We start from the raw sequence: 25,430 nt of genomic DNA on the forward strand, positions 1-25,430 counted from the left end.
GCGGCAGTGATTTATACTGTTAACCTCTGAAAAGACAAAAATACTATAACGGCACTATAAAAGTATTCAACATGACTCTTATACTAAGTCTTCTGAAGCCATTCCATAGCATTGTCTGAGAATCAAACAGATATTAAAAATGTTATTATTTGAAAAGCAGTTTTGGTTAGTTCACCCCAAAATACTAATTATATTATCGTTAACCATGGAACCATGAGCTATGATCATGGAACCATGTCATTTCCAAACCAAAAACACTTGCGTTCGTCTTCAGAAATGAGACTATTTTTTTATATTTTTGTTATTATTTTTTCCATCCATTTAAAGTCCATGCAACCAAAAGTGTCATGCATCAAAAAGTACAAAACAAAAAACATTGTATAAGCTTTGTGTATGTGTGTTGATCAATGTTTATATATGATCATCATCTATAAATATATAAACGACATCTGTTCAACCTATAAAGCGACCATGTCTCATAAGAAAGGTTGTAAACAGGTCAATTCATATCGATTATTTTTTGTACTTTTTGATGTGTGAACGTTTTGGTTGTGTGGAGTTTAAATGGATAGACAAAAATAATGAAAGAATATAAAAAATTATAATAATAATAAATAATGACAGAATTTTCATTTATTCTGTGACCTAGCCCTTTAAGCACTTTCTAATGATACTTTTTCTTTGACTGTGATAAGTGTTTAGTAACATTACTGTGTGGTCTAATGTAGTAAAAAACTTGAGCAGATAAAATATTACTTTGCATTGTCACACTTCATTCCAGCTTAAATACTTTATGAGCACATTTTACTGAAATCCATACTGCTCACGAAAAATCTCCTTTTCATTCTCATGGGTAGTTGCCTACAGTGGGCAAGAGGTGCAGAGCTTAGCGGAGGGTCAATTACTGTGGTCAGATTTAATTCATGTACTGTAACAGACACACACACATTCTTTAAGGTCATAAGCGTGGCAACCTCCTGAGTGAGAGAGAAAAAGAGCGATGCATGGTTCTGAAAGAGGGATCTCAGGGAGGTTAGCCACCAGTCAGACATCTCTAATTAAAGCTCACCACACTCTCACACACACTGATCTGCTCTGCTTCTGTTTGATTTCTGCTCTAGGTTATGCATGGATACAAAATGGCAAACTGAATCAAAATCTCAGTGCTTATATGTCTGCCAGTCAAACCCTATTGTCTTTTTTAACAGCTAGGTTATACAGAATATCTTAATATTTTTTATGATATTCAGTAATCGAAAAATATTTGTATTCATGTATTTGCTCTGAAAGTACCTAAAGAGTCACTTTTTCAGTAATATTTTTATGATTTTCTGATTTTCAGAAAATGAACTTAAGAAAAAATTCTGTTGAACCTATACTATATGAAAAGTTTGAACTGATTCATGGAAATCTATTTTTTATTTTAAATAATTACATAATTTTTTAAAATATATATATCATTTTTTTTTACTTAGATTTAAATGAAAAATGCTCAAGCTGTCACTCATATAACTCAAGTAATGGGTTATGAAGCTATTCTAACTTAAGTTAATACTTGATATATGACATAGCGTTAGTTATTTTTGGTTTTAATGTTTAGACATGTATGCCCTTTGATCTGTGTAGTGTAAACTCATTTCATTCTCATTTACTACCCAGTTAGGTGATTCCTCTTGAGATTGAGTGTGTGTTTCTGTTTGTGCCTCCATCCTGACAGTTATTTTTATCATTGTGCTCCAGATGCATATTTCCACCCCATGCTGTTTACACGCACAGCAGGAGATGTCCCGGAAGATACACACACACTCACACATCACTGACCTTAGTTGAGAGAAAATGCATTAAGTAAAAATGTCCATATGCTATCTATTTTCTAATCATAATTTTTTATTGTGTTCAGAATAGATTTCTTGAGTGCTTCCATGGTGATATACACAGCTAGTGCTGATTGGCTAAAACCTTGATGAGGCTCTGATTCTACACCATGGCCCAGGAGGCTCTGTGGAAATACCCACAATCCTCAGATCCCTGGTGAGTATGACTGCCTGCTTGAATGGAACATGTTTATATTAACCTCTGCTAGATATGATACTGAAATTTAAACTATACATTTGCATTTGTGAATAAATACATAATTACAGCTCTGATTTACTATTGCATGAATGGTATGACTTCATACTATTTGCATTTGCATGCATGTGTGTTTGTGGTTGTATGTTGTATATTATGTTTGTAGATTATGAAAGAAGGTAATTGTATTATTTTTTGGTGCAGATTTACATTGGCAGCAACTCCGACTCAACGAGAAAACCTGTACAAGGTCAGACAGCCCTCTGTGTCAGGATATGATTTGTGCAGGACTGTACACTAAAAAATCTACATTGGCTTTTAAAATGAACCTTTTAGGAGATTAATTGCTTTTGCTATTTGCCATTTTTCAGAACTGCTTTTTAGATGTTGTATAGATCCAACATATCAACAGTGTTATTTTCAAACAATGTAAATTCAGCCTAACAATCAGATTTTTAGTATGCTAGACAATAACCAATAATATCAAATAGTAAATGTGAATGTTTTTAGAATACCATTTATTATTTTGGTGACATATTACAACGAGGTCTGATTTGGTTAACATTAGTTAATGCATTAACATGGACTAACAATGAGCAATATGTGTTAGCAGTTAATAAAATGTTCATGGTGTTCACAGTGCATTAACTAATGTAATCAAATATTACTAAGATTAATAAATGCTGCAAAAGTATTGTTCATAATGAGTTAATGTTAACTAATATTAACAAATGGAACCTTGTTGTAAAGGGTCTGCATTATTTTATTACAGTGAATATCTGTTGTGAATATGTATCTTTAAATAAAAATTAATTTAATTAACAAGTCAGCAAATTAACTAATATAAAGGCAAACTTAAAATACACATTGCCGGTTCTCAGTAAATTTTAAATCAGACACAACTGAAAAATGATTAGCAGTTCTGTAATGAAATCAGCTGTGAATTCAGTAACAGCTCTAAATGATTCACTGGATAGGTATGATGCTTGACTCATCACAATATGTTATTTGGTTAAATTAATATGGAGGCATATAAAGTGTTCTCTACTGTTGCCAATGGTGACTAGATTTTAAAATTAAATCTCAAATTTGTTTTTTTTAACAGTCTGGAGCCCTGTTTGTATCCATCTGTCTTCATGTAATATGTTGGATTATTGTTTGATTGGATACATCCTCTTTTCTTTTTGAGTGTTAGCAAAAATCAGCTCATCTTTTGGCATGAAACAAATTACATTTTCCACCCGATCGCATCATAGTATGAAGCACTGGGTTGTATATCAGCTATAATCGCATTCAATTCCCATCAGATTAAGTTGATTTTAAATATGGTAATGCAGTTTGGTAACAGCGCCAAGCCACTCATCTGTCAATCAACCACTGGACAAAAACAAGAGCTTTAAATTTGACCAAAATGCTGATTTAGTATGTTAAATTAAATAATAAATCAATTATATTAAATGAAAAAGTTAAGAATATATTAGAAAATACATTTTTTTTTAAAACGTGTTAATGTTTCTCTCTTGTATTATTTAAAGTGCTGTTTATGTGTGATATTGACAGGTTTTTCACTTTTTCTAACTTTAGCCATGATGTCAGTCTGCGTGCCCTCGCCACGTAACCCCTCCCCCTCTGTGGACGTAGCCAATCACAACGGGCCCTCTGCAACTCCACCCACTTCCCTCAGTCTGCGTTCCTCACACAATCAACTGCTTAGTGGTGATGTCATTAAACAGGGCCAGGCCACGCCCCCAAAGTGCCGGAAGAAGTACGCACTCACAAGCATTCAGAGCGCAATGGGACTGGGCGAAGGCATGACACCACCCTCGTCATCTTCAGCGACAACTGCCAACCCTAAACTGGCCAAAAATGGTGCGAATCAGTTACGCAAAGCTACAGAGCGACAGGATCACAACAAGAACACCACCGAAGAAGACGAAGATGGAGACACAGCTGAATCAGAATCAGAGCTCAACATCGATGATGAGTTGAGGAATGTTGAGGAATTAAGCCTCGACAGCGAGTCTAACGTTGACGATGTTCACAGCGACTTTGACCTGAACAACGAGCTTGTTGACGAGGAAGTGAATGAGTTAATTGACGAGGACACTAATGAAAAGGATCTTGTGGAGAATTGTGGAGACGACCTGCTCATTCTGTCTGAGAAAACAGAGATTGTTTCAGACAGGAAGTCACCTGAGGAGCTTAAGACCAAGGGTTACCTGGAGTCATGCCTGGATGACCAGTCATATGAACTGTCGGACACGCAGGATGAGGATGTCACAAAACCTTTGCTGGAGAAAGAGAAGAATCCCTGTCCCTCGTCTCCAAGTAAACCGCACAGCCCTGAGGACACGCCCCTCCTGTCTGTCGGCTCTTCATCTTCTTCTTCCTCACCGGAGACGAAAAAAGACAGACCACGGACGGGAGCCAAGACAGACCGGGCACTAAACCGCATCCAGAACCTTCCACACAGTGACGAGGAGTCCAGCTGGACCACATTGTCACAGGACAGTGCATCACTGGGCTCACCAGAAGAGAGCGGTCAGTAGTACACATTCAAAGTGTTACGATGCTTGCTGGTCTCTTCAGTGTGGTTTTGAGTGTGTGTGTTTTGGCTCAGCGTAGTGGATATGGTGCACTCATGTGGTATGTGTGGTTTTCAGTTTGACTGAAGTGCGTTGGCAGAGAGGCGTTTGTGCGTTTGGACTTTTCACTTCACTGAAGTGTGATCTAGGTAAGCGCAGCACAGTGTGTGTCTGGTTTGAGGCTGTGGAGCAAAGCTTGTTAAAAGCTTCTTTACTTTTGTGTGTTCCTTTTTTAATTTGTAAATTGAAAATGTAGTTTTAAAAAGGTAGAATTCATCCAAAATTTCTAATTGTCATCATTAACTCTCTGTAATGTTATTGAAATCCTTTCCACCAAAACTTTAAAGCATCAAAAAGTTCATGAAGCAATTGTTAAAATAATCTTCATGAATCAAGTGGTTTGTTCTACACTAAAGTCTTTTAAAGAGACATGATAATTTTATATAACAGATTTGATTTATGGCTTTTATTGAAATGTAAAGATTGATCAACTCACATACACAGAGAACATCAAATATGGTAAACAAAAGCACAGACATGCTCACTTGACAAGCCTGAACAAAAGTCTTTTGGGTTTGGAATGACATGAGCAAATAAACAGGGGTGCACATAATTTTTTCAGCCTGGTTCAGCCTGAGAACCAGGAGATTTGGTTTGGTCCTCACACTGCATATAGCGTGAACCATTAAATATAACGATAAAAGATGAATTAATAATAGTTATAATATTATTGCACTTTATTTATTTATTTATTTATTTTTTTTAAATACAATTATAGTAAATTAACTAAATAACAGTGTGTGATAATATTATTAAAAATAAAAGGCAGTCCTAGTATTAAATACAAATACATTTATTTTATAGTAAACTTTATAGTAAAAATAAAATGCTAACATTTACTACTACTTTCTTTGTTTGCCTCTTTAAGAAGAATCACTATGTATTCCCCAGTTTTAAGTAGCTTTGGATAAAAGCGTCTAAAAATAAATAAATAAAAGCGTTTTCATCATATTCAAACTTAAAATCAGCAGGCTTTTATTTTGGCGGGTTGCCGGCAAGTAAGGCTTCCGGATTTAGCGCTGCTAATGATTAAAGAGCGCATTGTGCTTTGAAAACGGCAGGGCATAGCCTAGATTTATGCTTTCAGGTTGAAAATAAAACTTATATAGTACAGTTTGTGATCTAAAATGGTAATTGTGTATTAACAGCTGTCAACCATGTCGGTACGCAAATGCGCTGTCAGAATTATATTTATATTTATGTAACACATTTTTTATTTTGGTCGTGCATGCGGATCTGCGGACCACTTATGTGCACCCCTGCAAATAAATTATGACATAATTTTAGTTTTTTCGGGGAAGTATCCCTTTAAATTTGTCAGTTCCTCATACAAATTTATTGCAAAACTATACTGTAGCTGCATCTAAAATCACATACTTTCAGTCTCCGACTAGGTACTTTGTGACCATTAGTATGTTATACTGTGTATATGTATATACAGTGTAGTATGAATGTGTGTAGTGGTTCTGAAATCTGGATGTACTACATCCACCATGTTGCCCTCTCCTGTTGCCCTGTGAGAAAACAAAGATCCCATGAGGCCACAGGAGTGCACTTTGAAATCTAAGTGGAAAAAACCCATCTGGGTACTTTTTGTTGCTTCTTTTATGATTACCGGTACTATGCATTTGTACTTATTCCTCAATGAAGGTAGCCATATTTGGATCCAGAAGTCATATGGACTACTTTTATGGTGCTTTTTGACTTTTTTTAAAGATTGACAAGCAGTGGTTACTGTTAAGTGACTGATTTCAGATATTAAAATGGATTAACAGACCTAGATAATGCAACTGTAACCAGTGGCTGAAGTGAAGCATGATGTGTATTTAATCTGTAAAATATTCAATTACATATTTATTACAGAATATGTATGCTTAGACAGAAGAAGACTATAGCTTGACTATACAGCTGTAGTTATTATAGCTGCATGTTAATGTGCCTTTACTGTATGGAAAAGAGCAGCATCATCATTCTTCAAAATATCATTCTTTCATGTTCCACAGAAGAAAAATTATACAGGTTTGGAACGACATGAGGGTGCTTAAATAATTGTATTTTTGGGGGGGGGGGGGGTGTCCCTTGCAACCTACCTGCAACATGAAGTTTATGCCGAGGATAAATGGTGCAGAGTTTTGTGTGGTGAGTCAAAATGGCTGTGTCTGTGGTAAGAAGTCTCCTCTCTGCCCCCGGACTGTCACTCAAACTAGTCTACCATTGACACAGTGTCTGTCAAAATCTCTCTCACCAGACAGGAAAACCTCACAGGTGTGTGGCAGGTCCGTTCGGCCAGCATGGTGGGTATTGGACAGCTGCGAACTGGTTTTACACCCAGATGTTAGCAGACATCATCACAGCACACTAACTCTTGCACATCCATCCCTCTCCCACTGTTTTCTTGTATCTTGTCATACCAAGGTCACGTGACCACACGTTAGGTGACACTGCAGGAAAAATGATCTCAGGGTTGCCGGGGTGATGGAGCGTTCGGCGAGGGCGGTGGCTTTGCACGGCTGCGTGACCAATCTGGTGTCCCGGATGGACAGGAAGCTGATATCTCTCTTCTTGAAAGATTTGGATAAAAAATATACAGCAAATAAACAGAGTCTGTTGCTCTTGCCTGCTCACCCACCCCGTCTCTCCCTCTCCCTTTCTCCATCAGTCGCTCGCCCCCTCTGTCCCGCTTTCCTCTCTCTTCTCATGTCATCCTCTCTACTTGCGGCTGCTCAGTCATGATGCTGGGTAAAGACTACATGTTGGCCATTGTTATAGTGAATTACGAGGGTAGGTACTGTGCGTCGGTGTGTCTGTGTGGCTGTGAGTCAGTGCTGCGCATGTAGCTACGCGTCTCCATTGCGTGTGCATGCTCATAAATGCAGGCGGAGAAGAGAGATAAGGAAGGTGGGAAGATGCAGTGAAGGGTGTCACGAGCTGTGTGCTGAATACTAAAGTTGTGCATATGTTCATGGCACTTGGGTCCGCGTGTGTGCGTGAATTTAACGGCTGTCCCAACCCCCCCCCCGTTCGCCACATGCTTAATAGACTGCAGAAAGAGAGGGATGTTATCAAAAGTGGGTCGGATGTTTAATTCTAGGCTTAGGAGAGTTACTATATGCTAGCACGCTGTATAATTGCTGAAAATCCAGACCATTATTAATCATCAACCTGACTGTTGTCTTTATTTCTTTGTATTTGAATCTGTATAAGGGTTTGATTGAACTTTAATGAGGTTTTCAGGCAGCTGTGGTGACCCACTTATATATTAGGGACTACAAGTCCCATAATGCACCTCATCATGATGATTCCCAGTATTAAAGAACACTAGAGTTCCTGTACTGCAGTGCCTCATAATCTTATTGAAAGAGAACTTGGGTGCAGGAGACGTCTCTAATAAGAACTTGTGTTCACTTTGCATGCTGGGAGAATAGATCTGCTGTACATGACTAGTGCTGGCTAATAGCTGTTTCACTCATTTAGTCAGTTCTGTTGGCTGATTATTAAGTCTCATTGAAGTGAGACATGCCTTAAAGCGACTCACGCTTTCTTCCTCAACATGCTATTTACAGGGTTATTATAGTTAACTTAAACTAAATTCATAAAAACATATTTGTTACTTTAAAGAAAAAACAAAACATGAACTGAAATAAAATTAAATACAAAAAACAAACAACAGTGAAAATGGGGAAAATCATTTAAATATTGATTAAAAAGTACTATAGTATCTCAGAGATTCTAAAATAACACTTGTTTACTTGATCATATAATTTGGTGATTTTATAGACATTATTTAATTAAAAAAATTTACTGGATACATATACCGTGTAAGTGTCAGTAATGTAGTTATGTATGAAGCACAGCTCATTTTCAAGCAAATTCCGCTTGCAAAAGTTTGATAAACAGAAGTAAATTTGACCAAATTTTTTAAATAAAATATCAGAATTTGAATGTTTTCTTTGAACTGAAATCTTTTTGATCGATATTTCTTTTTCTTATCCAGACAAAGTTCCAGCCAAAAGTTACTTTTATATTGACAATTAAAGTGAAATCACAGCCAAAATTTGTGCTATGTGGAGCTGGATTTTAGACTAATGAGATTTCATTATGGGTGAAGTAACCCTGAGTGATTGTCAGTACATCCACCATGTTGGCATTTTCCTTTGACCTGTGTGACCTTCAACAAGTCAAGACATAAGTAATTTGTTGACTTGTTGAAGGTCACACAGGTCAAAGGAAAATGCCAACATGGTGGATGTTGTTTAAGAACACCTTAAGGAACACCTTTCTTAGTACCTATAGCATGTACACTTACACTTTCCTGCATTGTTTTTAATAACTTTTTGAGTTGAATAGTTGCTGTGACCTAATGGGATACAAAATGTCCATATTCTGTATAGTTAAGGATCTTAGCAGATGCAGCTGTATACAGCTGCATCATGACTATTCGGTCAACTGTCTCATTTGAAATACTGATTTTACATATTGTGCAGTCGGGATATAAAGGGAATCAGCAGGAAAGCCTAAAAATCAACAGTGTATCAGCTTAGAATATGAAAGAGATTTTATCACTTATTTCATTACACAGTGTTAGATCTTTTTTTTTTTTTAAGTGTCATTCACTATATTCATTTTGTGGAAGTGTCATGTAGATTGACACAAAGTCCTCTGTAGAGTTGTTTTAAACACACACACACACACACAGACTGAATGTCACGGCTTCATGGTTTTGGTGAGGACGTGTTTCCTGGCTTGAATCTGTTCAGCATATGTGTGAGTAACAGACTGCAGTGGTTTACTCTGTATATGTGTGGTTTTCCTCATCCAGATAGCATTGTGTGAATAATGCTCTTACTTGCATCTGAAACATGAAACAAACATTCCCAGCTGCTGAGTGAGGACAGACAGTACAGTAGCAAGTTCATGTGAGAGAGACAGAAAAAAAAGCTAATTGTAGAATCAATGTATTACAGGGCACTCATATCCCATAGTGACTCCTTATCTAGACTTTGGCGGTTTTAATTATTTGGTTGCTGCTTGAAACATCAATTTATTGGGAGACTGGCTGGGCAGTTTCAAATATTAGGACCTTTTACTTATAAAGTATTTAATTAATTTGATTTCCCATTACCACATGTTCAGTCATTAGCGCTCACATACTCTGGTCTGGAATACCATGAACTAATGCTGTCACAAAATCAGATTTTACTACACTTATATTTTGTGGACAAAGGAATTCACAACAATGATATTATCTATATTGTGTATAGAAATTTTGATTGAAAAAAAAGCTATCAGTCCAATTCTTCTTTATAAAATTTTCTCCCATCAAATAGCAAAAAATCCCATTTAATTGGGTCATATGATGCAATTTCAACTTTTCCTTTCTCTTTTGAGTGTTACAAGCTGTTCGTGAATAAGATCCCTAAAGTTGCAAAGACTAAAGTCTCAAACCCAAAGACATATTCTTTATAAAAGTTAAGAGGGCTTTTACACTGAGCTCGTTTGCTGCGGTCCGAGCCCGAGCGCAATTGTTCCCGCTGCCTGTAGCGTTGGTCTGCTTTCACACTCAATAGTTGTATAGAACCCAGGTGCGTTTGCAGTCACCTTATGTCATCTCAAACGCACACAGAAAACGCATGAAGAACACAACGCGACTAAGCATAGTTGTAATTTTTTTGTTATTTTGATGCTATTATGCACAGTATAATAATTTATTTTAAATATTTTAATTATTAAATTTTAATTAATTTAATTTTGATATTGAGGAGTGTGTGGAATCAACCTCGGCTCTCTCGTGTTTTGAGAAAATAATGATATTGACAGTGTTACGCATGCCCGGGATACTTTACTTCCTGAACAAGTGCGCACCCGAGTCTGTGTTGCTTGCACATTCACGTGAACCGCAGACCACCTCAGACCACCTTCTCCAGGTAGTCTCGGGTTCGGTACCCCAGTGCGCACCAGGGTCCGATGACAGCGTTCACATTAGCGATTTTTCATGTGCCCTGTTCCGCACTAAACTGCCAGTGTGAATATAACGTATAACATAACATTTCTGTCACACTCTTGAGGTATTCGGCCAATCAGAGCACACCTCGCTTTTCAGAACGATGAGCTTTGTAAAAATCTACGTGTTTCAGAAAGGTGGAGCATAGAGGAGAAACAATAATGTACAGTATGTACAAAATAATGTTTTTTTAATCTTAAAACAACATAAACATATTGCATTACGCCAAATACCCCAAAATAATGTTCTTTTTTAGCAACATCATATGACCACTTCAGAATATTAGAATGTTAGAAGCAGTGAGTTTATATAACTATGACTGTACAGAAGCGTACAAAAATTACTTACTGTTGATCACCCCCTTTCTAAAGACTGAGGTGGCTAACATCCAGGATCCAAAGACTCTCCCACAATTACAAGCTATTTTTTTTCCGGGTACTGGTAGAGTTAAAGTTTTCATCATCTTCACCAACATGATTTTGTGCAGCAGTAGCAGCTACACACTTCATCCATCTTCTGATAGGTGGTAACCAGCATTACAGGGATAATTCACCCAAAAGTCTTTAATTATTCACCATCATGTCATTCCGAACTAGTAAGACCTTTGTTCATCTTCGGAACAGAAATAAAGATATTTTTGAAGAAATCCAAGAGCTTTTTTGACCCTCCACAGATGTTGTGGTACTCTCCTAATGGCAGCAGATGGTGACTTTGGGTAGGAGATATGTTGGATAAAGTCTTTTTTGTTTTCTTTGTACACAATTTTTTTTTATTGTAGATAAATAAAATTAAGGTTGAACCACTGATGTCACATGGACTACTTTACCAATGTCTTTACTGCGTTTCTGGACCTTGAATGTATAGTTGCGTTGCTGTCTATGCAGGGTCAGAAAGCTCTCAGATTTCATCAAAAATATCTTAATTTGTGTTAAAGATGAACAAGGGTCTTACAGGTTTGGAACGACATGAGGGTGAGTAACTGATGGGTTAACTATCCCTTTAAGGTAATTTTTTTTCAATTAATCATGTCATCATACAAGGTTTCGGTCATAACACCCAATCGTAGGAGTCTTGAATATCTTGGTTGACCACACCTGACCTGTATTTGTGTTTACAGATATCTGGGGGGAGCAGTCATTTCAGACAGACCCTGATTTGCCTCCAGGATGGAAGATGATGACAGACATGGCTGGTATTTATTACTGGCACATTCCAACGGGCACCACACAGTGGGAGAGACCCGCCCCATGCCATCCGGTGCCAACTGGACCCAGCCATGCCAGCCGCAAACACTCCCTGGGCTCCCTGTCTCCCTCGCCCACTCCAGATCACGAGGTAGCCCTTTGAAACCATGCTGTTACACAAACTGGACATAAAACAAATCAAAAGTTGACTTATCCACATTGACCAATAATTTTCTTTGTACCTCTTTGTTGTCCTTTAGTCGATGTCTCATGCCGACATATTTTTCGGAGCTTCGAGTCGTTCAGGCAGCACCACTTCCGACAGCTCATGTGACCCCGCCCCCATCCCATCTTCTTCATGTCTGGACCCTACCCCTATCCTGTCCTCAAACACTTCCTCATCCTCTGACGGCAATGTTCCTTCCTGTGGATTTGTCAACAGCTGCTACTTTGTAAGTCTTTTCATAAATCTCCAATTTTACGGTATGGACAATACTTTATTGCCATATCCTTCCTTTCTTTGGGCGTTTAGCTTTCACAGTGAGTACAGTTTGGTTGTGGAGAAAAAATGGATATGACACAAAGTTCACAAACTGTTCATAAAAGAAACAGAACATTCAGGGAAATGCCATTACAGATGTGACAGTACTTCATTCGCCAACAGAGCTTGCTTAAACAGAGCCGGGTAAATGCTTAATTTAGTTACAGGTTGCTATGACTGTATTTACCATGCAACCAGGGTGGGAAATTAATCTTCTCGCCCACCAGACACAGTGGCTGGTGAATGGCGAATTTTATCAGTCCTTACTATTTTATCAACTATTTTTTTTCAGATGTATGAAAGAACTTATTAGATAAATGAAACTGAACAAACATGCATATCAATGTATCCTAACAGTCTGGTTCTTTTTTATTTAAATTACTGTCCTTAAAAATGGGCTTGAATTGAGTTTGTTTGTTTCAAAATGGCAATGTGCTTCTGAAAAACTGAACAAAAGAAGACATGCATCTTGTTGTTTCGTCCTGTTCTTTTCAGTTGACTTCTTAAATTCAAATCAAATCTAACTAGGTTAACATGACTTGTTTTTTTGTGCTTCGTTTGTGTTCACAAAAATAGTACTTTTTTGTCGCTGTTGGCGAATTTCTAGCAAATGTAATTGGAATATTGTGAAAATACCATTCAAACATTTGGCAGGCAATCGATAAAAAAAAATATTTTGACAAAAAAATACAGCAAAATTATATTATAATACAAATGTTGTTACATTTAAAATAACTGTTTTCCATGTTAATATTTATTTATCTATTACATATATTTAATATTTCTTTAGATTCTTTGATGAACAGAACATTGTTTATTTGAAACAGACATTATTCATGTCTTTACTGTCACTTTTGATCAATTTAAAGCATCCTTGCTGAATAAAAGTATTAATTTCTTTAAAAACATTTAACTTGACTTTTTGAAGTGTTGTGTATAATGTATTGTCAAATGTAAATATATTCAGAAAAGTTGTACTGATATTGGTCATACATAATAAAGCTAAACTATGTATATGTGTGTGTGTGTGTGTGTATAGCCCCGGTCCTCATCCCTACAGATAATGCCAGGGAAGGATAGACACTCTGAGGCACGCCATCGGGAAGAGGACAAGGTAACTACAACACTTGTTTACTCTGAGAACGCAGTGGAAAAATAGTTTGTGCTATCCTTTGATTCTTCCAACAAAGAGTCAGATATCAACATCCATACTTCATCTAATCAAATCACAACCAAACACTGAACATCTACTGTACACACACACACACACATGCTTGCCGAGTGATCTAATGACCCTGTCTTGTCTCTCTCCACCCTCCCACCCTTGACCCCTCAACCTTGTCTCCCCCTTTTATGTGTGAATAATGGTGCAGAAACAGCCATGGAGTGATTTTGCTGTGGGAAAGATTGATAGTGAGATCTGGAAGGTTAGTATCTCAGGCAGTTTTTAATTGAACTGCAGAGACAAATACACAGTAGAATGTCTCAGAAAACTACTGTGGAAACTTGATGTTCCTCACAGGGTTCAAAATGAATTTTTTGCCCATTGGCTGGTAAATATTGAGCCCATATTTATTAAATAAAAATTTGAAAAAAGGGCGCTCTACCTGAAGATGTTCTACTGGTGTAGTTGTGTTCTGAGATCCTGTGCTGCTTCATACCTTCCTTACCTTTTGACCTTTAACCTTTCTTCTCAGCGTGGCTTTTGTTATTTTGTCTGTCTGCAGTCTGCACTGCAAAAATCATTTATCTAACTAAATGTATTTTTCTTACACTTTTGGCAAATAGTTTTTTCTTGATTTAAGCATAAATCTAAATTCAGAAACAAACAAACGAACAAACGTAAAGGGCCCTATTTTAACGATCTAAATGCAAAGTGTAAAGCGCACGGCGCAGGTGCACTCAGGGCGTGTCCAAATCCACTTTTGCTATTTTAATGACGGAAAATGGTTGGCGCGCCCGGGTGCATGGTCTAAATGGGTTGTCCCTATGCTCTTAATGAGTAATGGGTGTTTTTTGGGCGTAACGTGCAATAAACCAATCAGAGTGTCATCTTCCATTCACTTTAAGAGCCAGTTGCGCTCGTGCCATGACAGATTTGCTATTTACACGGCAGAGTTTGGCAAGCGCAAAGACAGAACGCGTCTCCGAGATGAAATGGAGCTACACGTGTGCGAGCAAATAGATAGCCTAATTCTGATACATGAGATGACTATCCATCATATATATATATATATATTTATTTATTTAGCCTACAAAAAAAATCTTATGCATTGCAATCCTTTAATTTTTTATATTTGGCATGTTTATGTGCTGCTGTGTGTCCCTGTGTTTAATAAGCAGCCTGTAGGTTCTTTATATAACAAAGAAAAAACATTGCGCCAGACTTTAGACCAGGTTTGAGTTGGTCTATGGCGCAGTCTATTTTCAGCTCCTTAAAATAGCAATGCGCCTGAACACACCTCTTTTTTAGACCAGCATTCCCATGGGCGCAGAAATGAGCGCAAATGCATTTGGTAATTAAACGACGTGGTGCTGGACGGGAAAATGCGAACGCCGCCGGACTGAAACTAGCAAACACACTTGAGCTTGCGCTTTGCATTGCATTGCTCCGGGAGTATGATAGGGCCCAAAATCTAATACTTAAACTTCATTTATTAATTTAGATATTTTAATACTGATTAAGAAAATGATTTTTGCACTGTATGTTGGTTATTGATCACTTTTCATTTCTTTTAAATCTCTTGATCAATCTCTTTTGTAAAATACGCAAGGTTCACACAGTGTCTGTTTTAAAACTGGTCAGTCATTTTGATTTCAGTTTGTTTAATCACTTACCGCAGGAACTGTGCTTTCCTGTTTTGTTTGGCGTAATCTCTGCACTGTACATTTGTGGGTTTGCTATATGTTTGTGTGCTCATGTTTAAGCAACTCTGCTTTTTCTCTGCTTCAGGATCTACAGGCAGCCTCAGTAAACCCTGACCCCAGTCTGAAAGAGTTCGAAGGCGCAACTCTCCGCTACGCCTCCCTCAAGCTTCGGTGTGTGAAAGCAAATAAATACAAATAAATGAAAGAGAGAAAAAAAATGACAGTAAGGTGAGATGAAAATGTATATACCTCTTCTGAATGTGTGTGTGACTGTGTTTAGAAACCCTGCTCCCGTTGAAGAGGAAGATTCCAGCAGCATTAACAGTGACCCTGAAGCCAAGGTGAGGGCACTTGAGTTTGTTCTGCACATACTGCACCTATTCAAAGATAACAACTCTGCAGAGAACTTATTTTAGTCTTGAAGGCAGGATCCAAATCATCAAGTTCTGAAGCAAATATATATATATAAATACTATACTGTATAATATAGTTGCACGCCATTTGCCTGGTGTTTGTTTAGGAACTGCAACATTATGTGGTTTAACATTTGCTGTTGTAAGAGACAAACATGAATCAAATGAAAGATATACAAACGTCTACTAAATATGTTTGTTGCAACTGCGGCAACACCTCTTACCTCACTGGAAACAGATAAATACTTTTCCATTCTCTTAATGGAAAATAGGCCATTCTGTTTACCTTCGGTTGTGTGAAAGAAATAGACATTTTGCTTCCCGTTTAGAAGTAACAAACAATTTATTTTGAGGCCTAGTTTTGTTAGCTTTTTATTCTGGAAAACAATTTATTGTTTTAACCTGTAACAGATTTGGCGCAAATGATTTAGTAAACGCTGTTGTTTGCTGTTTGGTGGCGCTGACAGGAGTCCAGCATCCAGTGTAATTCTAGATAAACATTGCCATCTGCTGGCTGCTCAGAGAAATGCACATGCACGTCATGCTTGGAGATGTGTAAAGAATATAATCTAAAGCAAATTTGTAGATAACATTTCTGATGTTTTTATCTAAGATTGAGACATATTCTTAATGGATCAATAAGGAACCCTAATGTTAACATAAAGACTAAACAGACCCCTCTTTGTCAAAAGACTGAAGCCCTGTATGGATGGTAATTCTTTCTCTTGGTGAAGTAGGGAATTTACAACATTTACAGGGGTTACTCTGTGATTTTAATGCTTTCTGAATTCAGTTTCTTTTTTTCTCCCACCATGTAAAAAAATTGCCATCCGAATGCACAAGTTTTATCACTGATGTGCCATGTAAATTTATTTTTACATGCATCCTCATGAGAAACAATTACAGTTTAATACATGTGTAGTCACTTGCATTTGTGCCACAAAACGCAAAATGTGAAACATTGTTCTTCAGCTTCTAAAGAAAATGGATGTTGGCCATGGCTGTCAAGATAAAAAATGGTCAAAAAAAGTACAATAAAAGTAGTCCGTTTGCTTTTTGGTGCAAAACATTAAAAAAATAAAAATAAAAATGAATCACATTCCAGTCCATTTGGAATTCTGCAGACTGCATGGTCTTCTTGTTGTACAGTTGCTACCAAAAAAAAAAAAAAAAAAAGAGGTGATGTCCAATGTGTATTTAATCTTTCAAATATTTGATTACAGAATGTGTCAAATATGGTACCATTTAAAAGTTTGATGTGTGCAAGTTTTTGAAAGACATCTCTTATGCTCACCATAATCATAATATTCGATCAAAATTACAATAAAAATGATAATATTCTGAATTATTGTTACAGTTTAACATAGCTTTACCTATTTTAATATTTCCTAAAATGTTATTTAATTCTGTGATGGAAAAGCTGAGTTTTCAACACTCCAGTCTTCAGTGTCTCATGATCCTTTAGAAATCAGTCTAATATTCTGATTTCGTGCTCTAGAACATTTCTTAATATTTAATCAGTGTTGAAATTATTTATGCTGCTTAATATTTTTTAAGCAAGCAATGTTAAATTTTTGTATTATTTGATGATAATAGACAAAAATATGTCTAAATTGAACATCTGACTTTTCTTGAAAATGTTATCTTTATAGTCTTGTATGGTATATCATTGAAAAGTTCTTAACAAGCAGAATGCGAAATAATTGTTCCAAGATACCAAATAATGCTAGATATCCCACTGATTGGTGCGCTTTACGATTTGTTACATTGGATTTAGGCTATGATGTATATCACCTGATGTAACAAATCAAAGGCATTGTAGATTTTGAACACTAAAATAACTGTTTGATGAAAGATATCCTAAATGAATGTGTCTTATTTGATTGGGTGGACCAGCTGAATGGGCTAGTGCCACCCCGTAGCTTGATTTTAACCGTTACTGTATTTTTCAATTGCAGTTAGGTAATCAGATGAAAAATCATCTGCCATTTGATATATACTTCCCCTTAAGTCCTGCTCTCTCGCTTTCTTTCTCTAACCCCTCTCTGCTTGTTTCACACTCTTCCACTTGAGGATCTGTTCTTTCAGTGGCAGTTGAAATCAAACTGAAAGAGCATGACAACATTCTGCGAATTATTAATCTCTCTCACATACAAACACTGTCATAATGGAGGTGCATCATCACAGATGGTCAGAAAAGAAGAGAGACTGAATGATGGATGATTTTGCTCTCGGAGTGCTGGGAGTGAGAGAAAGGAGGAGGGATACAAGTGGAAGATGAAAGAAAATATCTTCCAGTAAAAGGGGCCTTCTCTTTTGATCTCAGCACCCTGTTGGGTTGTGTGTGTGTGTATGTGTGTGTGAATAATAACGTATGTGTATGAATGCACTCTTTCCCTTTCTCATTTATTTTAGCAGCAGCTATTCTTAGATGCCATGTGAAAATTTGAAGAGGTGTTTCCTCAGTTTAGTCTCTATCACTAAAGAGAAGTAGGAGGATTTTGGATATGAGGCATAATAGAATATACGTATGTAATATCTTATGTTTTATATTTGCTGTGCTCTTTATTTGTTTAAAGTGTGTAGCAGTTGCCCTGTAGTTATTGGTCAGAGTGTTTGTGCTTAATCAGTGGGATTGTGATATTTTATTACAGTGTTTTGCTGTGCGCTCTCTTGGCTGGGTAGAGATGGCTGAAGAGGACTTGGCTCCGGGTAAAAGCAGCGTCGCTGTTAACAACTGCATTCGTCAACTGTCTTACTGCAAGAATGACATACGAGACACTGTGGGCATCTGGGGAGAGGTGAGATATGGCTTTCTCTCTCTCTCTCTCACATACCCACACACACAGACACACACACATTCACACTTTTTAGCAAGGCACGTATGCATATTCATAAAAAAATATACACAGTGTTTCTAAACATGCCTTGTGTTATCTTGAAAAAGGGAAGGTAGAATTAAGGGGATAAAACATAAAAAAGCAGAAAGGATAAAACAAGAAGAGAGAGAGCTGAAAATGTCATGCAGAAAAAAGCAAGTGAATAGAAGAGGAAGAGGAAGAAAGAGAGTTTAATGTGTTGTGACAGGACACAGGAAGAAAGCCTCTGTTCTCCTCCTGCCTTTTATTTTCTGGTCTGATCATTTATTCATTACTTTCAAGTTCACACATACAAGCATAAGCATACTAAGACCTTATAGTAGCCTGTGACATTGATTCCAAAAGCTGGTGAGTTGCCTGTGTAGGCAGTATTTTAGGGAATCATAGGGGCCCTTCCGACTGGTTTCAGAAGGCTTCTTAGATGCCTTTATTTTAAAAATACTGAAGCATTGCATTTATCCTTTATGGAAGGATTCTGTGAAAATGTGAAGAGAAATATTAGTTATAATTATATTTTAATATTGAAAATCATCTATAATTTAGCAATTAAGTTTTTACCCAATATGTCTGTCTTATGCATTTTTGAAAAACTAGCAACATGCAACCCGCCTCGAACCAGTACTCAAGCTATAGTGCGTTTTGTTTGAAATGACATAGATTATGAAATACATTTCATTTAGTACCAAAAAGCACACACACACAAAAAATGTATGTAACAAATGTCTGTTTTACCCATTATTGTGTATTTAGGGAATCACTTTTTAAATTAACATGATGAAGCTTTTGTGTGCTCTGTTTGAATTGTGCTGTTTGTATCAAATTACATGGATTACAGTGTGCTTCTGTATCATTCGATACTAGGGGTTTAATGGTACACAATCATGGCGGTTCGGTATGTACCTCTGTTTTAATGTCACGGTTCGGTATGGTTTCAGTACAGCGGGTGGGGGGGGACTAAACATAAAATTGTTTTCTTTGTATTAAACAATGGTTTACTGAACAAACAAATTACTATTTATTTTAAATAAATAATTTTAAAATCAATTTTAATAAAAAATTTCTTAGGGATAAAAAAATTATAAAAATTTCCTCAGCTTGTGCTCTAATCTATAGGGAGCACTTTTACATTACTATAAGGCTACAATTAACAACAGAGCCCAAAAATAAATTCAATAACTATTTATTTTTGAAAACAAAATTGTATGCAAATGTTTAAATTGCACATAATTAACTTCTAAATTTGAAAATTTCTATTTGTTGTTGAAATATAATCATTTACACAATGCGTTAGATAATTATAATAACACTAACAGATAATGTAAAATATGAGTATGTAGTCAAAAATTTCACAAAATGCTGTTCTCTAGACTTTATTTCTCTAGCGGACTAATGAGCTGTGGACATTGATGACTTGCCTGAGGTAAATGAAATGCCATGTGACATCTTGTTTACAAGCTGTTTTATTGATGTCTTTCCACGGTTGAAACACTGATTGAGTGATTAAATGAAGCATGAGATGTTCGTTCATGTTTATTTCACATTAAAGCTGGAAGTAAAGTCTGAGGTAGAGGTAGAGATGATCGCACTCCGACCAGCTGTTTGAACTGAGGCTTTTATACGGCGATCTCTGGTGCCACATCATAAAGTGTCAAAACAGCATTTTTGTTTGAATTTCCTAAAAAAAATTGACATAATTTGAAAGATGAGACTTTGTTTCTAATCAGAAGTAATAATATTTAAAACCGGAAGTTTCCAATGAAGTTATGCTCATGCAGTGTTTAATCCAACACTTTATTTGTTCGGTACAAATGCACACCGGACCGAAAGATCCGTACCTAAATTTATGATACAAATACGTGTACCGTAACACCACTATGAGAAACCAAAAGGCATAGTTCATTATTAATCAGCACTATTCATATGATGCCTTAAAAGGCAGCTGCCTATGTTTGCATTGGACAGCAAGGAAGCTCACTAGGTTGTAAAACTAAACCCTTATCTTGTCCTCCGACATTGTACTTGTATGTCCAGGGGAAGGATATGTACCTCATTCTGGAGAATAACATGCTGAATCTGGTTGACCCAATGGATCGTTGCGTTCTGCACTCTCAGCCAATCGCAAGCATCCGCGTGTGGGGCGTCGGCCGCGATAATGGAAGGTAAGCACTGGTTGAGTATTTTTATGGGTTAGTTAAGGAGAAAATGTTAAATGATGAAGGGTTTATGAAATGTTTAATAAATGACAAAGATAAACTGAACAAATTAAACTGAATGATTAAAAGCTCACTCTTTATTTATGAAAATGTGGGAGGTGTTTCTAAAATTCTCTTGGAAGCCGCACAGATGGGGCAAAAAAGGATTTTATATCAGTTAAAACTTTACTGCTCTCAGCTGCCACAAACATAATCAGGGTCTTATTTACGAGGAGCTAATTTTCTACTTTGCTGATTCTGTTCGGCTGACTGGTCTTCTACCAACACTAATAATGTTTAATCTCTGTGACCCACTGAATGTTAGCTCAAAGCTTTGCATCTTTTTGAATAAGCAGTTTATGCCTGGTTAAATCAGATAAAGAGCATTTCAAAAACTGAACTGACCCACAAAAGATATCAAATGGATGTAAATTTAAACATTACAATACTTTTTTTGCTAAAGGTAAATGGTATATATCAAATAATAAGCAATTACATCTCAGTATTTTCAGGCTTTTTACAATTTGATATATCACAATATTAATCATTTTAAAGGGCTTATAAAAATTTCATTTTTCCAGCCAGTGTTGCCAAGTATTTTCAGAATGTTAAATGCGATAAATTAAATGTACAAAAATGCTAAAACATGACAAATATATTGTGACTATTCAGTGTATATTGCATGTAGCGTAGCATGTGTTCTGTGATTTCTTCACATTTAATTATTCTGCAAAGGTCAGCATCTGTGCACCTGTGACTTTCCTCATGCACTTATTATCTGTAACACTCAAGAAATTCATTTAATGTGTCATTTAACAAGACACTCATCCAAATTCTTCATGCAAGGTCACTATATAAAGATTCTGGATCGAAAAAGTCATCCCAGTGAAAGCAGGACAGAAATAAAAGATTGATGAATGAGAGACAAGTGCTAATGAAAGTTTAATCTAGTGTTAAAGGGGCTGCCCGTATGTGTATGTGTAGAGTGATTCTGAGGTCATCCAAATGCTTCATATGAATCTCTCACACAATGAAGAGCTTTACTTTTCTTGTTTTAGTCCCTGAAGAGCTGACTGGTATGTGTGTGAGTATGTGTGAATGATGCAGGGGTGGAATGCAGCATACTTCATCTGGGATGCTGAATCACAGTTTTGCCTTACTAAGTGTAAGCAGTACCACACTCTGACCAGCAGATGGCATGATGGCAGGAATTATACTTTGTCTTGGCTTTTTGGAATGTATTGTGTAGTCTGCATATGTTAGTATGTCTTCACATGTGATCATTGTGTCCTCCTATGCTAATACTATACTAAGCCCATCAGTAACATTTTCCTCCCAAGACCCTGGAGGAGGTTACCGTAGCGACAAGCAAAACGGGAGGGGGAGGGTAGAAGGAACGCTGGGATTGGATGGAAGGAGAGTGAGCGAAAATGAGAAGGGGGTAAAAAAAAAAGAGAGATTTTTAGTGTAGAGAGGTGAGCTGCATGTTTTTAACAGAGCAGAGGATGAGACGAGGAGGTGAAAATCTGTAGGAGAGGGGTATGGCATAATTCTATAGCAGGAAAAACACATTACTTAATAGTGAGTATTTTTCTCTTTTTATATCCAGCATTTTTTATTATTTACTCTATAGGTCTCCTAACTTTACAGTAGCCATGAATAAATGTAAGCCATTTTTTTGTACAGTACAGCATTTGTTGTTAAGTAGTTTTCAGGTGAAGTATTTGCTGGAATGAGAAAGGATGTATAAGTAGGACTGTTAGAAGCTGGAGTGGGTGGAATTTCTTCAGATGGTGTGAATGAGGAGGAGATTTCAGTATTAGAGAATTATGGATGAACTGTATGTGTTGTTATTTACTGTGGCGAGGATAGTATTGTGGAGTACTGCGTGTTCAGTTATTAAAGTAGGTCACGGCAAGATGTTCACGTCACTAAATGGGTTACATTTGAAAGAGACTGCAACTTCCTTGCGTGTTCCCTCAGATCAGGCCTTCCCTCTGATACCATAGCACACATCTACGCAAACTAGAACACATGAATTTTTTTCAAATTCCTTAGGGGAACCTCAGGGTTCTGTTCTCTGTACATTTGTGTTGTTCCCTTTACCTCCTTGTAAGGTTTCTCATTCACCCTCCAGCACATTTTTCAGTTGAATCCTGCTGAGGTACAGTAAAACTGCCCATTTTTAATAGGTTTTACCAGCTTGGTTGTTTATTCTAGACATTATTAAGTGCACTGGGTTCACCTGGTTTATTCTCTTACCCTCTCAGTCAGTCAGTTAAATCTCTTGTTTAACATCTCTGTTTAAATCTCTGTCTGTTAAATATGTATCACACTGTTACATATTCATGGTTTTTACTGGCTGCACACCAAGAGCCTCATGTTTTGAGGTGTCACATACATTGTGACAAATGTCTGAATTCTCGTCACACCTGCTGGTCCTCGTTTCCTATCTCTTCCCTCTTATGTTCTCTTCATACATAACATTGGGGTTTGGAAAACACAATGCTTCCAAAAAATTTATATTTTCTTGAAATAAGAATCTTCACAGCAAGTTCCAGCAGTTAAAATATGCATCCTGGCATAGCCATTTTTGTGCTCTATTTGTAACGCACATGTTCTAAAATATCTGTACACATTGGAACCCTTTTAGGAAATATAAACAGAACATGTTTCTGTGTCACTCCTTCATAATACAAATACAAGTTGTTGCACTGAATTGTGTGACAGTTTTATGTTAAAAAGGTTTTGTGAATGATTTATGCAGAAATTAGTTTTCCTTGTGTTTCATTAATGGGCTTTATTTTGTGTATTTTCTCATCATGTTTTTTTGTATCTTTTGCTTGACTGCTTTCCGGGGCTCAGAGAGAGGTAAATTGATTTACCCTTTTGTTACTTGTATTCTCATCATTGCCTGGTTGTAGTCTCTTGCAGGCCATTGTGTTCATAATAGTTTATTTTTAGCGGAAATGTTAAAGAATGTGTGTTATACAGCTGGAGGTGTAAGTTTAGAGACACTCATTCATTAGACAGCCACGTTCACCTGCTTATAGTAGGTGAAGTGTGTGCATTTTATCCAGTTATATTTTACAGAATTTTTTGTTCACTTGAAATGTGGGTGTGTTTCTTTAAGTAACTTTTTTAAATTGATTGTTTCTGTTTAAACTAAAGGGCACATCATCCATCAGGGTGTTTGAGGGCAGTTCTTAGCACATTCACAAACACAAAAATACACATTCACAACTCTTTTTGTTTATAATCAAGTGTCTGCTCATCTGCACTGTTTATTGATGTAATATGGTTGTTGTTGTTTTTTGATAAAGCAGTTCAAATTTTTGCTTTTTTTAATTATTGCACATTCCTGGTCTAAATTTAAATAAAAATATAATATCTCGACCTGGATCCATTCTGGTATGTACATTTTTGGTGTCCAATCATTTCCCTATGGACAAAATAAAGTGATGTCCTGCATTTTTCTAGTACGGTATCCTTTTTGGAAATATGACAGATTATGAGTGAAATGGGTTGTAAAATGTGTTTCATATCGATTTGAAACAGCTGTTTACATATGATTTAATCTTGTTTGATTTTAATTGTGTGCAAACAGGGATTTTGCATATGTAGCCCGAGATAAGGACACCCGGATATTAAAATGTCATGTGTTCCGCTGTGACACCCCTGCCAAAGCCATCGCGACGAGTCTGCACGAAATCTGCTCCAGGGTGAGAACTAAATGCTACACAAACAACATCCAACACGAAATGATCCTCAATGACCCATTCAAAACAGCGTCACATAAAAATGATATTATATTGTAGTGAAAACCACTGGCAGTCTCAAGTCTGTGTGCAAGGGTAGAGCACAGCTGAGAATGAAGAAATAGGGTTCACATTCTGTTTAGGCTGCTGATTTAGGGCAGCGAGTTTAATGAGTTCGATTTCTGTGTAATAGATCATGGCAGAGCGCAAGAATGCCAAAGCTATGGCTGGAGGATCCCTACAGGACAGAACACATGCTGGGCTCGATGTCCCGCTACAAGGTAACACAGTATGCTTACAGTATGTGTGTTTCTTCTCTGTTGAAAAATAGGTTTGTGTGTGTTAATGTGTATGTTGTGTGTTAACCTTAGCAGAGTTCCCCACACCAAAGACTGAACTGGTACAGAAATTCCAGGTGTTATATGTTGGCATGATACCGGTTGACAGACCTATAGGTGAGCAATCACTCATAGTCTTCCTCTTTTTTTTTTTCTCACCTACACTCGTGGCTTGAACAAACAATGATTTTTTTTCTATACATGTGTTTATTAAAATACAGTGTAAACATTAACAGTGCAAGGTGGAAACTAATGAAAAACCTTATTTAATAGCTGGTTGACCTTCTTTCAAATTAGCCACTTATGACTGTCAGACGTTTGGAACTATTCCTCCTTACCAATACAATTTCAGTTCAGTGATATTTTTGAGATGTCTGGTGTGCATCCTCTCTTCAGGTCATGCTTTTGTAACCCATTCCAGCTTTATGCAAGACAACAATTCTCCATCTTAGATGTTCTGAGATGTCTTTTGTGGGATGGTTTACATCAGACAAAAGCGTCTTGTGAATAGCCACCTTTGTAATTGTTTTTTTATAGGGCA

At 36.8% G+C, this 25,430-nt stretch overlaps 1 protein-coding gene across 4 annotated transcripts in view; it reads left to right on the top strand.

Annotated features, from left to right (window-relative positions):
- Positions 1-25,430, top strand: part of LOC132143562 (amyloid beta precursor protein binding family B member 2-like) — a 49,111-nt gene that overhangs the window by 19,040 nt on the left and 4,641 nt on the right. Inside the window, exons 3-16 of one of the 4 annotated variants that reach the window (XM_059553896.1) lie at positions 1,901-2,031; positions 2,275-2,320; positions 3,655-4,611; positions 11,834-12,051; positions 12,161-12,352; positions 13,481-13,555; positions 13,815-13,868; positions 15,395-15,480; positions 15,590-15,650; positions 18,377-18,523; positions 20,633-20,760; positions 24,401-24,515; positions 24,745-24,832; positions 24,923-25,006. In XM_059553896.1, the coding sequence (XP_059409879.1) occupies positions 3,657-4,611; positions 11,834-12,051; positions 12,161-12,352; positions 13,481-13,555; positions 13,815-13,868; positions 15,395-15,480; positions 15,590-15,650; positions 18,377-18,523; positions 20,633-20,760; positions 24,401-24,515; positions 24,745-24,832; positions 24,923-25,006 (2,203 nt within the window). In that variant the 5' untranslated portion in view covers positions 1,901-2,031; positions 2,275-2,320; positions 3,655-3,656. The remainder of the gene's footprint in view (positions 1-1,900; positions 2,032-2,274; positions 2,321-3,654; positions 4,612-11,833; positions 12,052-12,160; positions 12,353-13,480; positions 13,556-13,814; positions 13,869-15,394; positions 15,481-15,589; positions 15,651-18,376; positions 18,524-20,632; positions 20,761-24,400; positions 24,516-24,744; positions 24,833-24,922; positions 25,007-25,430) is intronic. The other 3 variants (XM_059553899.1, XM_059553898.1, XM_059553900.1) reach the window with 3 other exon arrangements.

This window comes from Carassius carassius, chromosome 7 (genome assembly GCF_963082965.1).
Source record: "Carassius carassius chromosome 7, fCarCar2.1, whole genome shotgun sequence".
NCBI lineage: Eukaryota > Metazoa > Chordata > Actinopteri > Cypriniformes > Cyprinidae > Carassius > Carassius carassius.